Consider the following 19,848-nt stretch of genomic DNA (forward strand, 5'->3'; position numbering starts at 1 on the left):
TGCATGTCATAGCGTGTGTCAGAATTTCCTTCCTTTTTAAGGCTGAATAATGTTCTTTTGTATGTATAGACCACATCTGGTTTATCCATTCATTTGTAAGTAGACACTTGGGTTGCTTCCACCTTTTGGCTATTATGAAAAGTGCTTGTTTGAATGTATACAGATACCTCTTTGAGACCCTGCTCTTCATGCTTTTGGGTATGTACTCAGAAGTGGAATTGTTGGACCATATGGCATTCTGTTTTCAGTTTTTTGAGGAATCGCCATACTGTTTTCCACAGTGGCTGCACCATATCATATTCCCACCAAAAGTGCACCAATTTCTCCACATCCTTGTCAACACTTGTTATTTTTTTTTTAATATTTATTTATTTATTAGAGCAAGCATCACGCTAGCATGAGAGCATGAAGGGGAGCAGAGGGAGAGGGATAATCCCAAGCAGACTCCCCACTGAATGTGGAACCTGATGAAGAGCTCAATCCCACCACCCTGAGCCAAAATCAAGAGTTGGACGCTTAACCAACTGAGCCACCCAGGTGCCCCTCTGTTTTGTTGATAGTAGTCATCCTAATAGGTGTCAAGTGGTATCTCATTGTGGCTTTGATTTTCCTGATGACTAATGATGTTGGGCATCTCTTTATATGCTTATTGGCCATTTTTATATCTTCAGGGAGATGTATGTTCAAGTCCTTTGCCCGTTTTTACATCCAGTTGTTTGCTTTTTTTTTAGTATTGATTTGTAGAAGTTCTTTATCTATGCTGCATATTAACCCCTTATTGGGTATGTGATTTGCAAATATTTTATCCCATTCTGTGAGGCCTTTTTACTCTGTTGATAGTGTCCTTTGATGCACCAAACTGTTGAGATTTATTTATTTATTTTAGAGGTGGGGAGGAGCAGAGGGAGAGGGAGAATCCGGAAGCAGTCTCCCTACTGAGCATGGAGCCTGATGCAGGGCTCAATCCCAGGATCCCGGGATCATGACCTGCGTTGAAATCAAGAGTTGGTTGCTCAACCCGACTGAGCCACCCAGGCACCACACCAAATTGTTTAATTTTGATATAGTCCAGTTTATCTGTTTTCCTTTTGTGCTTTTGGTGGCATATCCAAGAAATCATTGCCAAATCCAGTGTCATATAGCTTTTCCTCCTATGTTTTCTTCTATGAGCATTATAGTTTTACATTTAGGTCTTTCATTTATTTTGAGTTAATTTTTTTTAAAGATTTTATTTATTTATTTTATAGAGAGACACAGCGAGAGAGGGAACACAAGCAGGGGGAGTGGGAGAGGGAGAAGCAGGCTTCCCGCTGAGCAGGGAGCCTGATGTGGGGCTCGATCCCAGGACCCTGGGATCATGACCTGAGCTGAAGGCAGACGCTTAACGACTGAGCCACCCAGACGCCCCCATTTTGAGTTAATTTTTTATATGGTATAAGGTAAGGGTCTAATGTCATATCTACAACTTTTTGAAATAGAAAAAAAATAGAGGCCAACAGTAGGGTTTTGAGGGGTGGGGCAGTTAATGATTTATTTTTCCAGAAAGTTCAGTCTCTCACCCAGTCTTGTTCTTCCCTTCATCAGCTTCTACACAGTAGTCAAAGTGATCTTCTAAGAAACACACATAAATCAAACCACATCACTCCCTTGCTTAAAATCTCCAGTGGCTTCCCGCTGCACTCAGAATAAAACCCAAACTTTTTCTTGTGCATGATTTGACCCCTGCTGACTTTTCCCTGCTGAATCTTCTGTTGCTTCTTCTCGGGCTTACTGCCATTTAGTCACACTTAATGTCTGACCATTCCTGCAGCTCATTAAGCTCTTTCCTGTCACAGGGTCTTTGCACATGCTGTTCTTTCTGCTTGAAACAATCTACCTCCTTATCTTCACCTGGCTGACTCCTTCTCATTCTTTCCAACCTGGTGGAAATGTCACCTTGTCTTAGCTGAAACTACCATAACAAAATACCATACATTGAGTAGCTTAAACAATAGAAATTTATTTTCTCACAGTTCTGGAGGCTAAAAATGGCAGATTAAGGTGCCAGCATGGTCAATTTCTGATGAGAGTTCTCTTTCTGGCTTCTAGATGGCCACTTTCTTGCTGTGTCTTCACTTGGCAAGGAGAGAGAGGGGGAGAAAAAGGGAGAGAGAGGAGCAACCTTCTGGATGTCTCTTCTTATAACTCAGTTCATAGCTCACATGCTCAGAGAAGCCATTGTTGACCTTCTGATATAAGCCAGATTCCTTTCACAAACCTCCCTCACACTCCTGCTGGGTAGTGTCCATCACTACACCCTGTTCTTATCCTTCAATGGTAGAGCAGTAATAGTGGGTAACTATATATTAATTAGTGTAGCAGTTTGTTCAATGTCTGGTCCCTCCCTAAGACCATAAATTTTAAGAAACTAGACTGTCATCTCTACTCCTATATTCCTTACTTAGTGCCTGGCACATACCAGATACTTGATTAATACCTGTTGGAAGAGTGAACAAACCTCAGCCTATAGTAAATTCACATTCCTTGACTTTTTCACTAACTATGGGATGGGCTGGGGACAGGAAGGAAGGTAACATGCACTGAGGGGCAGTATAGCAAAGTCATTACCACATGTTGGCACTAGACAGCCTGAATTAAATACCAGCTCTGCTACTTACTGGTCGTGTGACCTTGGGCAAATTACTTCATCTCTTGTGCCTGAGTTTATGTTCCTTAAGAGATATCAACACATATTTGGATGATGAAAAGCAATTTGAAGGGGAGTAACAGGCTGAGCAGGGGTGAGGTGTGGGACTGAAAACAGGGGCAGAAGATGGATTATCTATAGAGGGAGCATTGAGACCCTTAGCCGCCCCCCCCCCCAGTATGCTGCACAATCAGGTGAGTAACCCTCCACTCTGCAAGAGGTTGAGGGTTTTTCCCCTGAGAAATTAACCTGGAAGAACTCTGAACTTGGGGCCAGCAGACACAGAAAGGGTCAGAGTGAGATACCAAATGGAAAGTGGGGAGGAGGTCCACAGACCCCTCCTCCAGCTCTGCTACCATAATCCTGACAGCCAGAAGTATGCTCCCCAAGCAGGAGGTTGGAGGATTCTTTTCTCAAGGCCCCAGAGAAAACACATGCGGACACTGATATTTAGATATTCCCCAATATAAAAGCTTAGTTTTTGCCCAGTTGACAGGACCCCCACACTGATGTGTGCACATGTGTGTGCGCATGCACACACACACACACAGGGCTGCCAATTAGTTATTTAGTACTTTACTCAAAGATCAACCTTTTCAGGGCACTTGGGTAGCTCAGTCAGTTAAGCATCTGCCTTCAGCTCAGGTCATGATCCCAGGGTCCTGGGATTGAGCCTTGCAACAGGCTCCCTGCTCAGCGGGGAGTCTGCTTCTCCCTCTGACCCTCCCCCTTTTCATGCTCTCTCTCTCTCTCACTCTCTCAAATAAATAAATGAAGTCTTAAAAAAAAAGATCAACCTTTAGTCACATATCACTAGATATTTGAAGGAAGTCTCTAGGATAAAAGAGGGAGGGCAAGTAGACAAACAATGTTTGAAGCAAATAGACAATGCAGTAAGCAGAAGAAAATACAAAACAAAAATTATTAGTATCCTCAGAGAAATAAGAGAAGATATTGTATCCATGAAATAAGATGCTATAAATGATATATAAAAAAGAAATAACAAAAGAAAAAGAAATGACACTGGGAAAATAAAACATGAGAGCCAAAATAAAAAAGTCAATAGAAGGGTTGAGAGGTATGAAAAGGAAATTTCCCAGAGGATGTACCAAAAAGACAAAGAGATGGAAAATGGAAAAGATAAGAAAATTAAAGGATCAATCAAGAGGCCCAATATCTGACTGACAATTTTCTAGGGATTCCAGAGAAAGCAGAGGGGAGTTAATTATCAAAGAAATGAAGTGAGGATATTTCACACTGAAGGACATGAATCTCAGAATGAGAGGGCCCGATACAAATGAAAAAGAACCACCCTAAGGCATATCATCACAAAATATCAGAATACCAGGGATAAAGAGAAGATCCTAAAAGTTTTGGAGGTGGGGAGAACAGATTATATACACATCATCAGGAATCAGAATGGTTTCAGATACCTCCGTGGCAGCACTGGAAGCTAGAAGATGAGGGAGCCATGCCTTCAAAATTCTGGTGGAAAATTATTTCCAACCTACTATTCCATATATAGTCAAGGAAATTAGAAGTGAGCATAGAATAAAGACATTCTCAGACATGCAAAGATATAAAAATTTTACTTCCTATGTGCCCTTTTTTAGGAAGTGACTAGAAGATGTGTTTCACCAAAATTAGGTCATAGACCAAGATAGAAAAGAATTGCAAACCAGGAAGCAGGTTCTTCAACATAGTAGGACAGGTATGCAGCTGGTCTAGAAAGCAACCAGTCCCAAATTGAAAGGGAGGAGGAAAGGCTCCAGGAGGTGGATCACTAGGAAAATAAAAGTAGCTGATAGCTTATATGACTATGTGGACAAAGCATTTTACAGATCTGCTAGAATGTTTGAGGAGATTTAACAATATGTACATAGAATTGAAGGAAAAAGAGGCAATTATTAACTCCAGGAAAAACAAAAATATGTACAGAAAATAAATGTAATTATAGTATACCATTTGGTTCAGCAATGGACAATATAAAGTCATAAGAGTGTATAGCCTAAAAGAAAGAATGTAACCCCCAAATTTTAATTTAAGAATTTAGAAGTTGCGATAAAACTATATGAAAGGATGCAGAAAGGAAGTGGAGCTGGGTAGTGTAAGAGTTAATACTCATCTACTGTATTAGTGGTTGTGGAAGACATTAACTAGTGTTCACTAATATCTGGTTCTTCTTGCTTCTGGGCACATAGAAGACTGTATTTCTCAACCCCTTGTAGTTGGGTGGGGCCACGTGACCAGTCCAGTCACTCAGCTTCAGGTGGAAATGCTGTGTTGCTGCTAGAATGAAGCTTAGATGATCCTGCAGCTGTCTCTTCTCCCTCTGGTGATCAAGGAGGTCTTGGGTTAAGACGGCAGAACCACAAGATTGAAACAGGCTGGCATTGCCTAATGGGATATAGTCCTAGAGACACTGAATGGACTCTGCAAGGATGAGAAATAAACCTTTATCGTGTGAAGCCACTGAGATTTGGGGATTATTTGTTACTGCCGTGTAGCCTGGCTTAACTGATACAAACTTCAACATGTACTGTGTAAAACTGATAAATTAGGAAATGGCCATTTAAGCACATTATTTAGAATTATGGAGACAATTGCCAGAAGAATAAAACTATTAAAAGTGGTTGCCTCTGGGAAGCAGGAAAGAGGAGTGAGGAACCTGTTTTCATTATAGTACTACATTACTTTTTTACACAATGTAATTGTATTACATTGGCAGAAGTAAAATTTTATAAAAAGCTGTGTTGGGGTGCCTGAGTGGCTCAGTCGTTAAGCGTCTGCCTTCGGCTCAGGTCATGATCCCAGGGTCCTGGGATTGAGCCCCACATCGGGCTCCCTGCTCTGCGGGAAGCCTTCTTCTCCCTCCCCCGCTCCCCCTGCTTGGATTCCCTCTCTCGCTGTGTCTCTCTCTCTCTGTCAAAAAAAAAAAAAAAAAAAGGCAGCTCTGTGTGTGTGTGTGTGTGTGTGTGTGTGTGTGTGTGTGTGTGTTGAAAGGATTCCCACCAAACCACTGCAGTGGGTGTCCATAGCAGGGAGGGCATGCTAGACTGGACATCTGCGGAACTACGGGTGTGGCTGGACATGGAAGGTACTGTGGGAATGGAGGCCACCCCAATGGAATGCCAGTCTGAGGAGTTTGATTTCCAATCAGATGGCAATGGGGAGCCATGGAAGAATTGTAAACAGTAGAGTATCCTGAGCAATCTATTTTTGTAGTGAGCACCCTGACTTACCTGGATGATGAATTGTTGGGGGGGAAGCTGCGTGGTCTCCGTGAGAGCTGATGAGACCTGGACTAAGACCTGCATACAACAAGTGTCTATCAAGGGCCTGTTGTTTGCCAGGCACTCCTGGTATGCCCAGCCACAGAGCAGGGAACAAGATGGACAGAGCCCCCTGCCTTTGGGGAGCATACATGGGTGAGAGAGGCAAATGGAGAGAAAAAAAGTATAAGTCAGGAGGTGGTTCATACTATAAAGAAAAATGAAGCAACTTAAGGAGACAGAGAGATGGTGGGGAGAGGGGTACTCTAGATAGGGTGGCCAGGCGTGGCCTCCCTGAGGAGGTGACATTTGAATAGAGTCCTGAATTAAGGGAAGGAACAAGCCATGCAAAGTGTGGGGTTCCAGGCAGAAGGAACAGCAGTCTGGAGGACCTGAGGTGGGAATGGACTTGATATGTCCAAGGCACAGCAAAGAGGCCAGTGGTGGGGCACGCTGGCGAGGCCCATCCGTCAAGGGGAAAGTTCTGGGACCAATTCATGGAATACGGAGAGAACCTCAGGGAGCCACTAGTGGGTTGAAAGCAGGAGAGCGGCATGATTTGTCTGATTTGGCCAGGCTTGGCAGCGGTTTAGCTGGGGGTGGGTGGGTGGGGGTGGGCCGGTTTGTTAGGACCGGAGCCTCTGCGGCTCTGCCCAGCAGTCAGTGCGGTGCCTCTCAGCCCGCCTGGACCAGCGACAGCAGCTTCATCACCCACTTCCCAGCATCCCAGCCCCCTCTGGGAATTGAAGAATCCTCACAAATCAAAATAGCAGGCAAAGAACAGCCTCTAATTGTTCTGCGTAAAAGAAGCGAAATTAGACGAGTCAGCTGTGGGGTTGAGACCGCCTCCCACACAGCTGTGATCCCGCACCCCGCTGAAGACAGACTTCCCGAGACTTGAAATTCTGCTGTCTCCGAGCAAAACTTCTTGCTTCTCCAGCCCCAGGACCAATGACAGCTATTTGGGGAGGGAGTGAGACAGATGCTGGCCCTGGAGGACAATGAGTGAGTCAGACCAAAAAAAAAAAAAACAAAAACAAAAAAAACAAAAAACTTCCCTTCATGAAGGAATAGCCTTAGCTGGTATGAGTTCATTCAGTCATTCAAAACACATTGAGGGCACTCAGTGTGCATTCATCAGCTCTCATGGCAACACCGCACATCCCGGGTGCCCAGGGCTGGGTGTGGTAGCAGGGGGTTTCTAGAGGGGTAGAGGCATGCAGTGTGGTTCCACCCTGGGGGGTAGAGTGGAGAGAGAGCACTGGTCTGGGAGTCAGGAGGTCTAAGTTCTTGCCTTGGCTCTGCCGCTTTTGCTGTGTGACCTTGGGTGAGTCATGCCACCTCCCTGGGCTTCAGTTTTCCTGTCTTTTCTCAATATGGGCTTTAGGCCACATAGTGTTTCTCAAACTTTAGAGCCCATAAGAATCATTTGGGGGTAGTGCTTGTTAAAGATGAAGATTTCTAGGGCACCTGGATGGCTCAGTCGGTAGAGCATGCGACTCTTGATCTCAGGGTCATGAGTTCAAGCCCCATGTTGGGCCTTGAGCTTACTACAAAAAAAAAAAAAAAAAAATGACGATTCCCAGGCCTGGTTGTCAAAGATTAAGATTTAGTAGGTCTGGGGTGGGGTCTAAGAATCTGCTGTTCCAGGAGTTCTGAAGGGAGTCCTTGGACCACACTTCCATAAAATCACTTTCCCTCAATCTCTCAGGGCTCCTTCTGCTCTGAAATTTGAGGAGTTGCTTATGCAACCCTTCTTTCTCTGGGTGTCTCGCATCATTCTAGGGGCATGAAAGAAGTCCTTATCCCTGCCTTGGTGTACCTGTGTGTTTCTGCAGTGATTACACTGCACTGGGACAGTGTGTCCCAGTGCACGCAGCCTCCTCCAGGCTGTCCGCTGCCCAGCACAGGCCCTGGTACAAAGGGGGCCATGATGGAAATGGTGGCCGAACAAGGTGCCTGTGTGGTGCAGGTAGCCACAGAGCAGTGTCGAGCATGGAGGGGTGTTTCAGGTGCAGGAGGGCTCAGTTGCAGACCTCTGGCTTGGATACCTGGGCTCATGCCCTGGGTTGGATGTATAGGTGGGTCCAGCTGCTTGGGGATAAGAAGGTCTGGAGGGGACCACAGGAAGGACTGGGAGTCCCGGTCCACGGCAGAGGGCACCCCAGGAGGTGTAAGGCCCCAGCCAGTCTGCTAGGCAGAGCTCCTTCCTCAGAGCTGGCCAGTCATATTTCCAAAAGGTCAGTGGCAGAAGCCAGAGGGTCAGGTCACTCTCGTCTAGTCCCCAGCTTCATCCTTCATAGATGAAGAATAACTATCATATACTGAACACTTGCCGTGCTTTGAGCTCAGGGCTAAGTGCTATATCATCCCATTACATTTCACAACAACCATACGAGGTTAGTAAAACATCACTCCCCCCCGCCCCTTTTTTTACAGTTACAGGCACAGAGGCTTAGAGAGTTCACGTTACTAGCCCAGAGTCCTTCAGTTAATAAATAGTAGAAGTGGGGTTAGAACCTAGACCTGTTTTCCTCTGGAGCCCAGTTTTATTTTTAACCATGTTACTTAGTACCCCTCAGAAGATGAAGGGCTTTTCCTAAAATACCTTCTGCCAAAGTCAGCCACAGCCAGAGAAATCCTTTTGCATCTGCTGTAGTGAAAAGGGGTGATGCTGAGTCAGGTGGTTCAGGGTTCTACTCCCACCTCTGCCCCTGACCTTTTGCATGACCTTGGGCAAATCATTTCCCTCTCTGAGTCTTAAGTGAAACTGAAATCTGTGAAATGGGAACAATTACACACACACTTGTTTTGAAGGTACACTAAGATGAAGACAGCCACCAACATCTACATCTTCAACCTGGCCTTGGCAGATGCACTGGCCACCAGCACGCTGCCCTTCCAGAGTGCCAAGTACCTGATGGAGACATGGCCCTTCGGGGAACTGCTCTGCAAGGCTGTGCTCTCCATTGACTACTACAATATGTTCACCAGCATCTTCACCCTCACCATGATGAGTGTTGACCGCTATATTGCCGTCTGCCACCCCGTCAAGGCCCTGGACTTCCGCACACCCGCCAAGGCCAAGCTGATCAACATCTGCATCTGGGTCCTGGCCTCGGGTGTGGGTGTCCCCATCATGGTCATGGCTGTGACCCGCCCCCGGGGTGAGTGAGGGCGGAAGTTGTGGTCCAGGGCCACTGACCACAGGAGGCAGCATGGGGGCCCCTGTGGGTTTGTAGGCCACTTGCTAGAGTAGGTGTGGGTGGTCCACACTGGTAGAGGTGTGGATTCTGATCAATGAAAAGTGTGGCTGGCTGGCCAGTGAGAGTGTGGGGAGTCAGCCAATGGAATGTGAATGGTTGACTGTTGTGAGGATGAATGATTCATCAGTGGTCAGATGGGTTGCTGGCCAAAGGAAATGTATGAATGAGACTGTGGAGGGTTGGGCTGTGGGCGTAGCTGCTGGCCAGGAGTTTGTGGATGACTGACTCAAGGGGATATAGATGGATGGCCAGTGGGGCGAGGGTGTCACTGACCAGTGAGTCATGGAGGCCATAAGAGCTGCAGTCTCATCCCAAATGCCCTTCCACCCCAGTGTAAAAACCACTGGCCCAGATGACCAAGGCAAGCCTTAGAGAATATCCTGCAGAGGACGACAGGTGCATTTGCTCAGAGTAAGAATGGTCGTTAATATAGTAGCTACCTGTATCAGTCAGGGTAGCAGCTGTAACAAGCAATCTCCAGAGTTCAGTGCTGAACAGTATAGAGGTTTATTTCTCACTCACAGTCTAACGTGAGTCAGAGGAGAAGCTCGATTCCACAGTTCTTCAGGGACCCGGGTGCCAAACGATGGTTTTGGAATCTTCCACCGCTGGCATTTGGCCAGCAGATGAATTCAGAGAAGGAGTGATGAGAGAGCATGACCAACTTTGAAATGTTATGGCCCATCCCTTCCTAGTGATAACTGGTTACATGGCCCCACCTTGACATAAGGAAGTGGGACAGGGAGTTTAGCAGGGTGCCAATGACACTCTCTGAGCCACAGTGTATCATGGGGCATTGAGAAGTTTACAGGAGGCTAAATGTGTAAAATACTTAGGACAAGGCAGGGATGCCTACCTCTATTTGACCGTAAGAACATCCAGAATCAGAGAGGTCAGGCGGTTTACTTAGGGTCATGTGGCAGGCATTGGCGGAATTTGGCCTACAACCCAAGGCTCCTGCCCTCATGTCTGTTACTCCTATTGGCCCCTGAGGAGGAGGTTTGCAGAGGGTCCGTGCTGTGGGTTGAAGGGGAATAGGCTTGGTGGGAGGCCTTTTGACCACCCTTAACCCCCACAGAGGTAGAGCGCCTGTGCTCTCATATAGCTTCTGTGCAATTGGTCTTGACTCAGCAGCTGGGCCCCATTCCACACTGTCAGCCTTCAGTTTTTGGGCCATTAACTGCAGCCCTGCTGGGGGCCGGACCAGATGGGTCTCCTCACTCCACACTCCATCCCCTATACACACTCCCCCACTCAGCACTTGTTGGTTCTGTATGTAACTTGCCATGTGACCTTGGACAAATGCTGGTCTTCTCTTGAGCCTTGTTCCGGCATCTGCACAATGAAGTCCTTGGACTCAGCCCTGGGGGTCCTGCCATCCTGCTGTCTGGTGGACCCACTCTGTGGATCCCTAGTACCCTTCCTACAACTCTCAGGCTCCAAGTCCACTGCGTGGCTCCCTCAAAACCCGAAGTTCCAAGAGATCTTTGGAGTTCCCCAGGTCAGTTGCAGGTCTGTGTCTGAATCCCAAAACATCCCTAAGGTGCTCATCCAGCCCACACCCACACTCCAGGAACAGGGAACTCATTCCATCCTGGGTGCACCTCTGGACAAATCTGGCAGGCAGGAAGTTCTTCTTGCCATTAAGCTGAGATCTGTCTCCCTGACCCTAGCCCTGACTTTTGGACTCCTAAATGTATCTGCCTCTCTGTCCTGTGAGTGCACCAAGAGCTTGAACCCCCCTGTGCTAAGTGTTTCACATGCCTTAGCCCATTGAATCCTCACAACCCTGTGAGGTTTAGGTACTGTTATTAGTCCCACTTAATGGAAGTTCTCCTGGAGGCTGAATAATTTGCCCAGGGTCACACCACACAGTTAGCAGGGCCCAAGTTTTGCTCTTAACTCATCATGCTTTCTAGATCTGTCTCAGCAGTGTTGTCCTCATTGGAGCTAGTCTGGAAATGGGTAGGGTGTTTTGAGTTCTCACAATGACTGGCATTTGGTGGGTTTGGGCTAAATTATATCATTACTGCTGTCCATGGATGTAGAGGCTTCTAAAGGGACTGGAAGAAAATATAGAAAGGAGACCTCCTGGATTAGGGCCAATCCTGCTGGGGTCTTTAAGGATGAGTAGGAGTTCACCAAGTACAGAAGTGTAGGAGGACATTCTGGGCAGAAGAATCACCTTGAACAAAGGCCAGAAGGAGGTGTGGTACCTGACCAAGCCAAGAAGGGTGGTGAGCAGGCAGGGTCACTTAGGTCCACACGCTCCTCACCTGCTGTCTCTCCTTGTTTCCCCGGCAGACGGGGCAGTGGTGTGCATGCTCCAGTTCCCCAGCCCTAGCTGGTACTGGGATACGGTGACCAAGATCTGCGTGTTCCTCTTCGCCTTCGTCGTGCCCATTCTCATCATCACCGTGTGCTACGGCCTGATGCTGTTGCGCCTGCGCAGCGTGCGCCTGCTGTCGGGCTCCAAGGAGAAGGACCGCAGCCTGCGGCGCATCACGCGCATGGTGCTGGTGGTGGTGGGCGCCTTCGTGGTGTGCTGGGCGCCCATCCACATCTTCGTCATCGTCTGGACGCTGGTGGACATCGACCGCCGCGACCCGCTCGTGGTGGCCGCGCTGCACCTGTGCATCGCGCTCGGCTACGCCAACAGCAGCCTCAACCCCGTGCTCTACGCCTTCCTCGACGAGAACTTCAAGCGCTGCTTCCGCCAGCTCTGCCGCACGCCCTGCGGCCGCCCGGAGCCCGGCAGCTTCAGCCGCGCCCGCGAGACCACGGCCCGCGAACGGGTCACCGCCTGCACCCCGTCCGACGGTCCCGGCGGGGGGGCCGCCGCCTAAACCGCGCCGGCCCGGCCCGCCGCGCGCTCCTCCGGGGTGACCTGGCCGTCACCCGGGCCCGCAGGGGGCGGGGCCGCGACGCGGAACGGGGCCGAAGGGGCCTCTGGCTTGGAGAAGGGGGTCGGGCTGGAGCTGAGGCGGGGGCCGAGAGGCGGGGCCCCTGCATTGGGGTGGGCCTCTGGTCTGGGGCGGGGCGAGGGGCGGGCCGGGGGCGGGGCCTCTGGGCTGAGGGCGCGGTCGGCGGCTTTGGGTCGGGTGCGGGGAGCTAGCGACTCTCGGGGAGTGAGGCCTGTGGCTCTGGGACCGGGCCGCTGAAAGGGACCTCTGCGGCGGGCCTCAACCTTGGGACAGCCTCGGGTTCTAGCCAGAGCCGGCCTTGCTGGCCTGGGACCCAGGACCCAGGGGGCCTTGGTGGAGACCGAGGCTTGAGAACAGGGCTGCAAGACTGGGTCTCTGTGTGGTGGGGAGAGGCCTCTTCTGGGGTCAAAAGAGAAGGACAGCGGATGGTGGCCTCAACCTTGGGGTAGAGTCCCAGCCCCGAGTTCTAGCAAGAGGCGAGATTGCTGAGGTCCAAGGTCCAACTGGACTGTCGTTATAAATAAAGAGAAAAAAAATCCAGAGGGAGAGAGAAACAATATACCTTTTCTGTCCTTGACAGTCATTTTCTTGGAATGGCCTCAGCATCGATGTAGTGTCCCCAGCACTTTGTCAGTGGGGCTTGGGACAGGACAGTGGAGCAGGGCCAGTGTCTTCAGGTGAGGGTAGCAGGACAGGATCTCAGTTGGGGTAGGGGTTCTGTGGGGCTCAGAAGGAGGAGGTGCCAGTCGGCCTCTGTGCCAAGGATGGTGGGTGGGCAGAGGCAGAGGCGAGGCTGGGGAACTTCTGCTTAGACATTAGGTCCTCGAGCCGGAGGGCAGATGCTTTTGGGGGTCCCGACTTATCTGCCCAGGTACTGGAGGACAGAGGACTATGCTAGTGAGAGCCCCATGGATGGTAAGTGGCAACTGGGACTGGGTGGGGGCATCTGAAGGACCAGTGTGGACTTTTCCTCCTGCCCATCTTGGGTCTCTGATAAGAACCTCTAGGAAATCCTCTTCCTTCTCCCAACACGTGGCTGCGCCCAGTGTATCCGGTGTTTCCAAGCAGCTGGAACTGCCCACACAGGGGCCTGTCTCTGATGGAACTGGGAGGAAGAAGGCTTTCCTAACTGCAGTGCTAGCGTCCATGTGTGTCCCTCAGGCCCCACTGCCCTGCTGCCCCCTTCCAGCTGCTGAGGGCAGGTCGTCCCAGAGCGAGGCATAGGAGTTTCTCTCTTCATGTGTTTGGCATTTTATTCAGGCATTCCCAGATCGTTGCTTTCCTATCAGGGTCTGTCCTTGTTCCCTGTGCCTCCCCCGTGCTTCACCTCCTCTCCCCGCCCCTTCCCCCCACAGACACTGCCTCAGTCCCACACCCCTGACTCCCTATTGAAGCAGTGAGCTGACATCCTTGTAGAAACAAATTAATTTTCTTCCCTTTTTGGGACAGATGGAGAGAAACTGACATCTTTGTCTCAAACCAAAAAAAAAACAAAAAAGAAGATACCTCTTCTCCCTTTGACAGTCACTTCCTTGGAACAAAAGCTGTTCCCTTGTCGGGGAGACTGTCACTCCAGCAGGGGCTGAACTAGCATTCAGGAGGTTGGGGGCTTAGGCACCAGGATGGGCGTTGGGCACATTAAGGGTAGGAATACCCTTAGTTGACAAAGCACAGCCCCCTTCTCAGGGTACGGACCCCAGAAGCTCCAGACCTAGGAATTTTCTTCCTCCAGGAAATGGCTTCAGTAGCACTTTGGAAGATGCAGAGCAGTGCCAGTGCCCCTAGAGACTTCTGTGTCTGAATGGGAGGGGAGTGTGTCAGCAAGGCAGGGACCCTCCTGGACACTCCTGATCATGTGGGACCCCTCCTGCTAATGCCTTGGAGAGATGTCAGAGAGAGGAGACAATTTAGGGATGGAGGGGGAGACTTCTGAAGAAGGTGACATTGGACCCAGAGCTGTTGATTCTCCCCGCAAGGACTGTGTCCCCTTCAACTCTCTCAAGGCTGCTCTGGGTTTGCTCACTGCCATTTCCCATGGCTATAACAGATCTGGCTGCTTTTTTACTACTTCTCATACATAAATGTGTCCTGGGGTCTGCAGAGGCTGGGTCTAGACCATGTGCATTTAAGGTAAAGCAAACTTGTACCAAAATCAACTTGATGCCAAGCTGTGCACCCCAGGGATTGGGACTTGGATATAAGTCAGATACAGCCTGGCCCTCAGAAAGTTCAAGCCCAGGCTGGGAGACAAGGCATCAACAGAGCATTGCATCTCAGTGTCATGGGGAAGTGTCTTTTCTAGCTTTTTACTAAAACACATTTGTGGCAATTCTAGAAGAGTTGGAAAAGCGTCAGAGGGCCTTAAAGGACGTGTAGGAGTTGGCCGCCAAGAAGAGGGAACAGCGTGTGCAAAAGCATGGAAATGTTGAGGTGCTTGGCAAACCCGAGAAAAGCTGTGTGCATCTCGAGTATGGGGCTTAACTGAGCACTTTCAAGTGCCAGGCTCTGTGCCAAGCGCTTCACACACATCATGCCATCTGAGCCTCATGACAGCCCAGGAGAGGTACTGTTACCCTTATTTTAGACAACAGGCTCAGAGGTCAAGTCACTCATTCCTAAGTCACAGAGCCTGTTGGTGGCAGCAGAACTCAGGTCAGTAGGACTCCAGGGTCCGAGTTTCTGGTGAATTCTGGGCATCAGTGATATAGAAGAGCCTTAGTTGCTGGAACCCCGGAATGAGGATTTCTGAAGACTTAAAACCAAATGGAAAACTCTGAAGGAAAAGGGCAATTTTCCATGAACTTTTGTTCCTCCTGAAGCTCTCCAAACCTTCACATTTCAAAACGTACTGTGCACGATGCATTTTGAAGTTCCAAATTGACAGTATAATTCTAGATCATCACAGGGCTCTCAAAACTGTGAAGTAGGTCTGATTCCTCCCCCCCCCCAAGTTTCCACTCCTCTATCTTCAGGAGGTGGAGGCAAGTTTTTGCCTCTGGTTTCAAAATGTCCTACAATTTCCTATCTTTTCTTGTGGTGACAGAGATAGAGGTGAAAGTTGGAGTCAGATTTTGGCTTTCCCTCGCGGTGCCTCCGTTTCCTCATCTGTAGAACAGACTTCGTTCATGGGGCTGCTGTGAGGACTTCATGAGTTAATGTACAGATAGGGTCCCGATCATAGGTAATCTCTTAGCACATGGCAAGTAGTTGCCATTACTCAGGAGCGGTGCTGCAGAACAAGGTCGGAAAAGCAGATGAGCTTTCAGGGGCAGCAATGCAGAGAGAAGAGACCGGGGACCCAGCCTGGGGATCCCCCCTGCTTTCTAGGCACAGGAGCCACGGCGAGGCGCAGAGAGTGAGAAGCTGCTGGAGAAGCAAGAGGAGGATGGGGAGGATGTGCTGCCATAGAAACTGGAGGAGGAGGGTGTTCCCAGGGAGAGGGAGTGATGGATAATGTCAAGTGTCATATAAAAGAGGTTGGAGGTGGGGAGGGCAGGAGGGTGATGGGAATAAAGCAGAGTCTTCAAGTTCAGTTTCCTACATGGCTTGGAAAGCCCCAAATCTGGATTCAAATCTCAGCACTGAAGCTAAGTGGCTGGGTGGCCAGGCGAGGCAGTTGCCCTCTCTGAGCTTCTGTTTTCTCTTAGATCTAAGACAAGGGAATGGGTCAGTCTCTGATGTTTTGTCTCTAATAAAGAGTCCTGATTCTGCTGGGTTCTTGGCGGCTTGCTTGCAGTGAGATCTTAGGCAGGTCACTTCACCTCCAAGAATCCCATCTGAAGGCTAGAGATACGGCAAGTGAGGTGCCTACCAAAGTGCCTGGCACATAGTAGGCCCCCAGTCCAGAATTATTCTGTGCCAGTAGTGGGGAGTGAGAGGCAGTGGTCTAAGGAGGCTTGCTTAGCTTGGAATTTGAAATGCTCCTCAAGGTGGAGGAAGCCACCAGCATCTGGAGAGGACTTGGAGGAGCCACAGTCCAGGCTAGGCCCCCACTAGGCCTCTGCCCAAAGACCAGCCCCTCTATTTTCAGCGGCAGATCCTTAGCCTGGCCTCCGGCTGCCTTCCCCAGCTGGACCTACTGCAGATCCAGGCTGGGAACCAGCTCAGAGGCTTCAGAGCCCCTGGGAAGTAACCCCCGCCGCACACCCCCACCCCCCAGGTCATGGTCCCGGCGCTCACACACAAAACACTACACGCATATTTCTTTTATCACTTATTTATTATTACATATTCCTTTATTTCATTCCTGGGCGCTGAGCACATAGTGCGGGCAGCTCCGGGGAGGGAGCGCAGCTCTGAGCTTACAGATGCTGGGAGTCCGGAGGAGACTGGTGTGTGGTTCTGGCGGCAGGCAGCTGGGGAGTTCAAAATGGGGCCCGGAGGGGCTGGGGAGAGCCTTCCCTTATCCTGACGTGGCAGAGCGCTGGACCAGGGGGTGGCCCAGGTGCCAACCCCATCCCTGGCGCTGGCCATGAGCCCCACCTGGTGCAGGGTGCTCTCCTGCCACCCTCGGTGAGAGGCCAGTGTGGTAATACTAGTCCGTGATACACAGCAGCCCTCTTTGTTCGAAGCACTTGACATGGCTAATTCACTTAATCTTCACAGCACGACTATGAGGTAGGCATTACAATAATTATTACCTGAGGATCCCGAGGCTCAGGGGAATGGCCTGCCCAAGGCCAGACAGCTTGTCCATGGCTGCACCAGCCAGGAGCCCATCTTAGATCTGTCAAGTCCACTTCCTCTGCTCTCCTCCTCCTGCTCCCACGAGGGAACTGAGGACACAGAGGGCACCGGGGAGACTCGCACCCAGCTCATAGTCCCGGACGGAGCCTCCCCGGTGCTGGGTTCTGTGCCTCATCACCTCGACGGCAGAGGCGCATGCCAGCCTCCCAAGAAACTGCCGTGACCTTGGCGGGTCCCTCTCAACATCCGCTCCCTCCCTGCCTCGGAAGGCTTGCTTGTTCTATCATTTTTCAGCTGCCTGCCTAGGACCTTGGGCGAGTCACTTCACTCTTGGGGCCCCTTTTCTCAGTCCTGGATGACACCACTTACAAGAAGTCGTGGCGATTCACAAAAAGGCTCGTCTGTTTTGGTCACACAAATGTTCCCAGCAAATGGCACTGCAGCTGGCACACACTCCACCGAGTGGATGGATGACGTGCCTGGTGCACAGTAAATGCTCGAAACGTGGGGCTTTTAATGTGATCGAACGTTTGAGGTTATACCTGCTCTGACCCACATCTCTTACTGCTGTAGGTGGGTCAGGAGCCAGGGACTTTGCCTTTTAACATCTCCTTGAGTTTCAGAAGATGGGACAGCATGCGTTGGAGAAGGAATTTTCAAGAGGACGTCTTCTCTCCAAGTACTTTATACATAGCTTTCCTCTTTTGTCCTCACCAAGCCTGCCCTCCCTGGCACCCAAGAGAGGGGCCCAGTCCAGAAGGAAAGAATGATCCCTGGGTGGCACTGGCCTGGGCCTTCTGGCCAGAACGTTTGAGTCATGGGGATGGAGTCCCTTAGCAGGTGTCGATGCAGGTGACATCCACCTGATGGGGCTCATCTTCCAGAATCTCCCCTTGGGAATGAATAAGTCCCAAGCCAGGAGACGGAATATGGGTTTGACTCTGTCCTCCACTTCCTTGCTTTGTGACTTTGGACAGGTCTCTATCCCTCTCTGGGCCTCTGCACAATGGAGGGACAGAGGTTGGAGCTGATGGGTTCTGAAGGTTCTGCCATCCTGGGAGAGAACACAGATGTTTCCCTCATGTTCCTTGATCCCAGAAACAGACACCGACTGGTAAGACCCACTGGGCATTTGCCCAGAGGCAGAGGAAAGGGTGCCTGGGGGTCTGGTATTTGTAATTGGAGCTGTCCTACTTTGGGGATGAGGGAGGCAAGCATGTCAAAACGAAGCTTGACTCAAACACCTGGCTTTTTGCCTATCCCAGGTCCTATCATGGTACCAAGGACCAACCTTCTGATTTCCCAATAAAGAAAAACACTATTCTCGGTGTCCACATCTCTGCTGTTTCCTTTGCTTACCTTCTGTGGTTCCTCATGGGGGTGGGGGGCCTAGTCTGGGGGTAAGACAGACCTGGCTGCTTGCACTGGATGGGTAGTCTAGCCCCACCTTTGGGACTGTCTCAGAGGGAGATGCAATCCTGTCCTTAAGAACCCTCTCTGGGGCGCCCGGATGGCTCAGTCGGTAGAGCAGGCGATTCTTGATCTCAGGGCTGTAAATTTGGGCCCTGAGTTGGGTGTAGAGATTACTTAAAAATAAAATCTTAAAAAACAAACCCATCTGAGGGAGACACACACAAGGCAGCTGTAGCCACTTCCTAGAGCATGCCCCAAACCAAAGCTGGCTTCTAGAAGCCCCCCTCCCCCAACCCTCCAAATTGGCTCCTCCTTCTCTGTGGCCCACCCCCAATCTCAGTCCCTTGTCCTCCAGAGCCCTGCCCACCCCATGTGCCTCTTGGGGCTTCCACTACCTCCCCCCTCCTTTTCCCCTCCACCCTACTCCCACCTCCGTTCCATGCTCCTGCCCCACAGTGGCCCTTCTTTTGGTGATTGAAGCCCCAGACCTCCTCTGGATGCATTGAGGGAAGAAGCCCTGGGTGTGGGGTTGGATGCCCCAAGAGACCTCCACCCTCTCTGGGTTCCCCTCCTCAGTGGTTGCTGGTCCTCATGGTTAATAAGTAATTCTCTGGAAGGGAAGTTCCTGACCCAGGATCTGCCTCCCCACCAGCTGTGACCAGGTCTTTAAGAGGGCATCAGGGCCTGGAGCCCCTCTTCCCCTTCTGACGCAACCTCCCTTCAGAGACCCTTAGCCTCTCCCGGCCGGGGCTGCCCACACTGGGGCCAGCTGTGTCAAGGTACTGAGCACCAATGCGGGTGGGCTGCCCTGACCCGGACTGAGATCTCAACCCCCCTCAGCTGCAGACTGTTTGGGCGGGAGCATGGGCAGGGGGCTTGACTGCCTGGCCTCACCTTACTCACAGGGAGGGGCTCAGGTGAAGACTTCCCAGAGGTCTGGCAGCTCTGCCCAGAGCTTACTCCCCCTGAGGCTGGGAAGAACAGCTCCGAAGGGTGTGTGTGTGTGTTTGTGTGTGTGTGTGTGATTGAGAGAGAGATTGCACAGCATGTGTGAGAGCACCTCGGTGTTTATGTAAGTGTGCCCCGTGGAGATTTTTATTCACCTTTGTGTCTGCCCTGAAGAAAAGCCTATCTGCCTGACCACTCTGGGCATCATTTTCTCTTTTGTAAAACAGTGTGATTATTGTAGCTAACTTACCAGGACTCTTCTGAGGACCAGTGAGACAACAGCTGTACCTGGTAAGCAGGGCACAGTATTATTGATGGGGAAACACAGTCTGCCTTTAACCTTCAATAGCTCCCAGTTGCTAGAAAAATCCCGATGACCTCTCATGCCCCTTTCCAATGGGGGATTCTAGGAATCCAAGTTCAATCTTGCCTGCCTGCAACCTCAGATTCCCTCAGAGGGAGTTGACAAGGATGCACTTCAGGAAGAAGACTGCTGAGGCCCCAGCCCAAGGGCGGGCAGTTCTCAGGGAAGTGCAGCAGGCACGGCAGACTGTGGCCATGTGCCAGCTTCGTCACCCTTCCAGGTCAGCTCCACTCCCTCTGCCTCCAGGAAGCCTTCTCTGATTGCTCTGTACTGCCCCTTTGCCCTGTTT

General features: G+C 50.4%; 1 protein-coding gene across 1 annotated transcript in view; it reads left to right on the forward strand.

Annotated features, from left to right (window-relative positions):
* Positions 1–18,164, forward strand: part of OPRD1 (opioid receptor delta 1) — a 38,965-nt gene extending 20,801 nt beyond the window's left edge. The window contains exons 2-3 of the mRNA XM_081817918.1: positions 8,776–9,125; positions 11,529–18,164. Coding sequence (XP_081674044.1) covers positions 8,776–9,125; positions 11,529–12,070 — 892 coding nt within the window. The 3' untranslated portion in view covers positions 12,071–18,164. The remainder of the gene's footprint in view (positions 1–8,775; positions 9,126–11,528) is intronic.
* The last annotated feature ends 1,684 nt before the right edge of the window (positions 18,165–19,848 follow it).

This window comes from Leptonychotes weddellii, chromosome 4, assembly GCF_054177405.1.
Source record: "Leptonychotes weddellii isolate Sample4059 chromosome 4, ASM5417740v2, whole genome shotgun sequence".
Classification (NCBI taxonomy): Eukaryota; Metazoa; Chordata; class Mammalia; order Carnivora; family Phocidae; genus Leptonychotes; species Leptonychotes weddellii.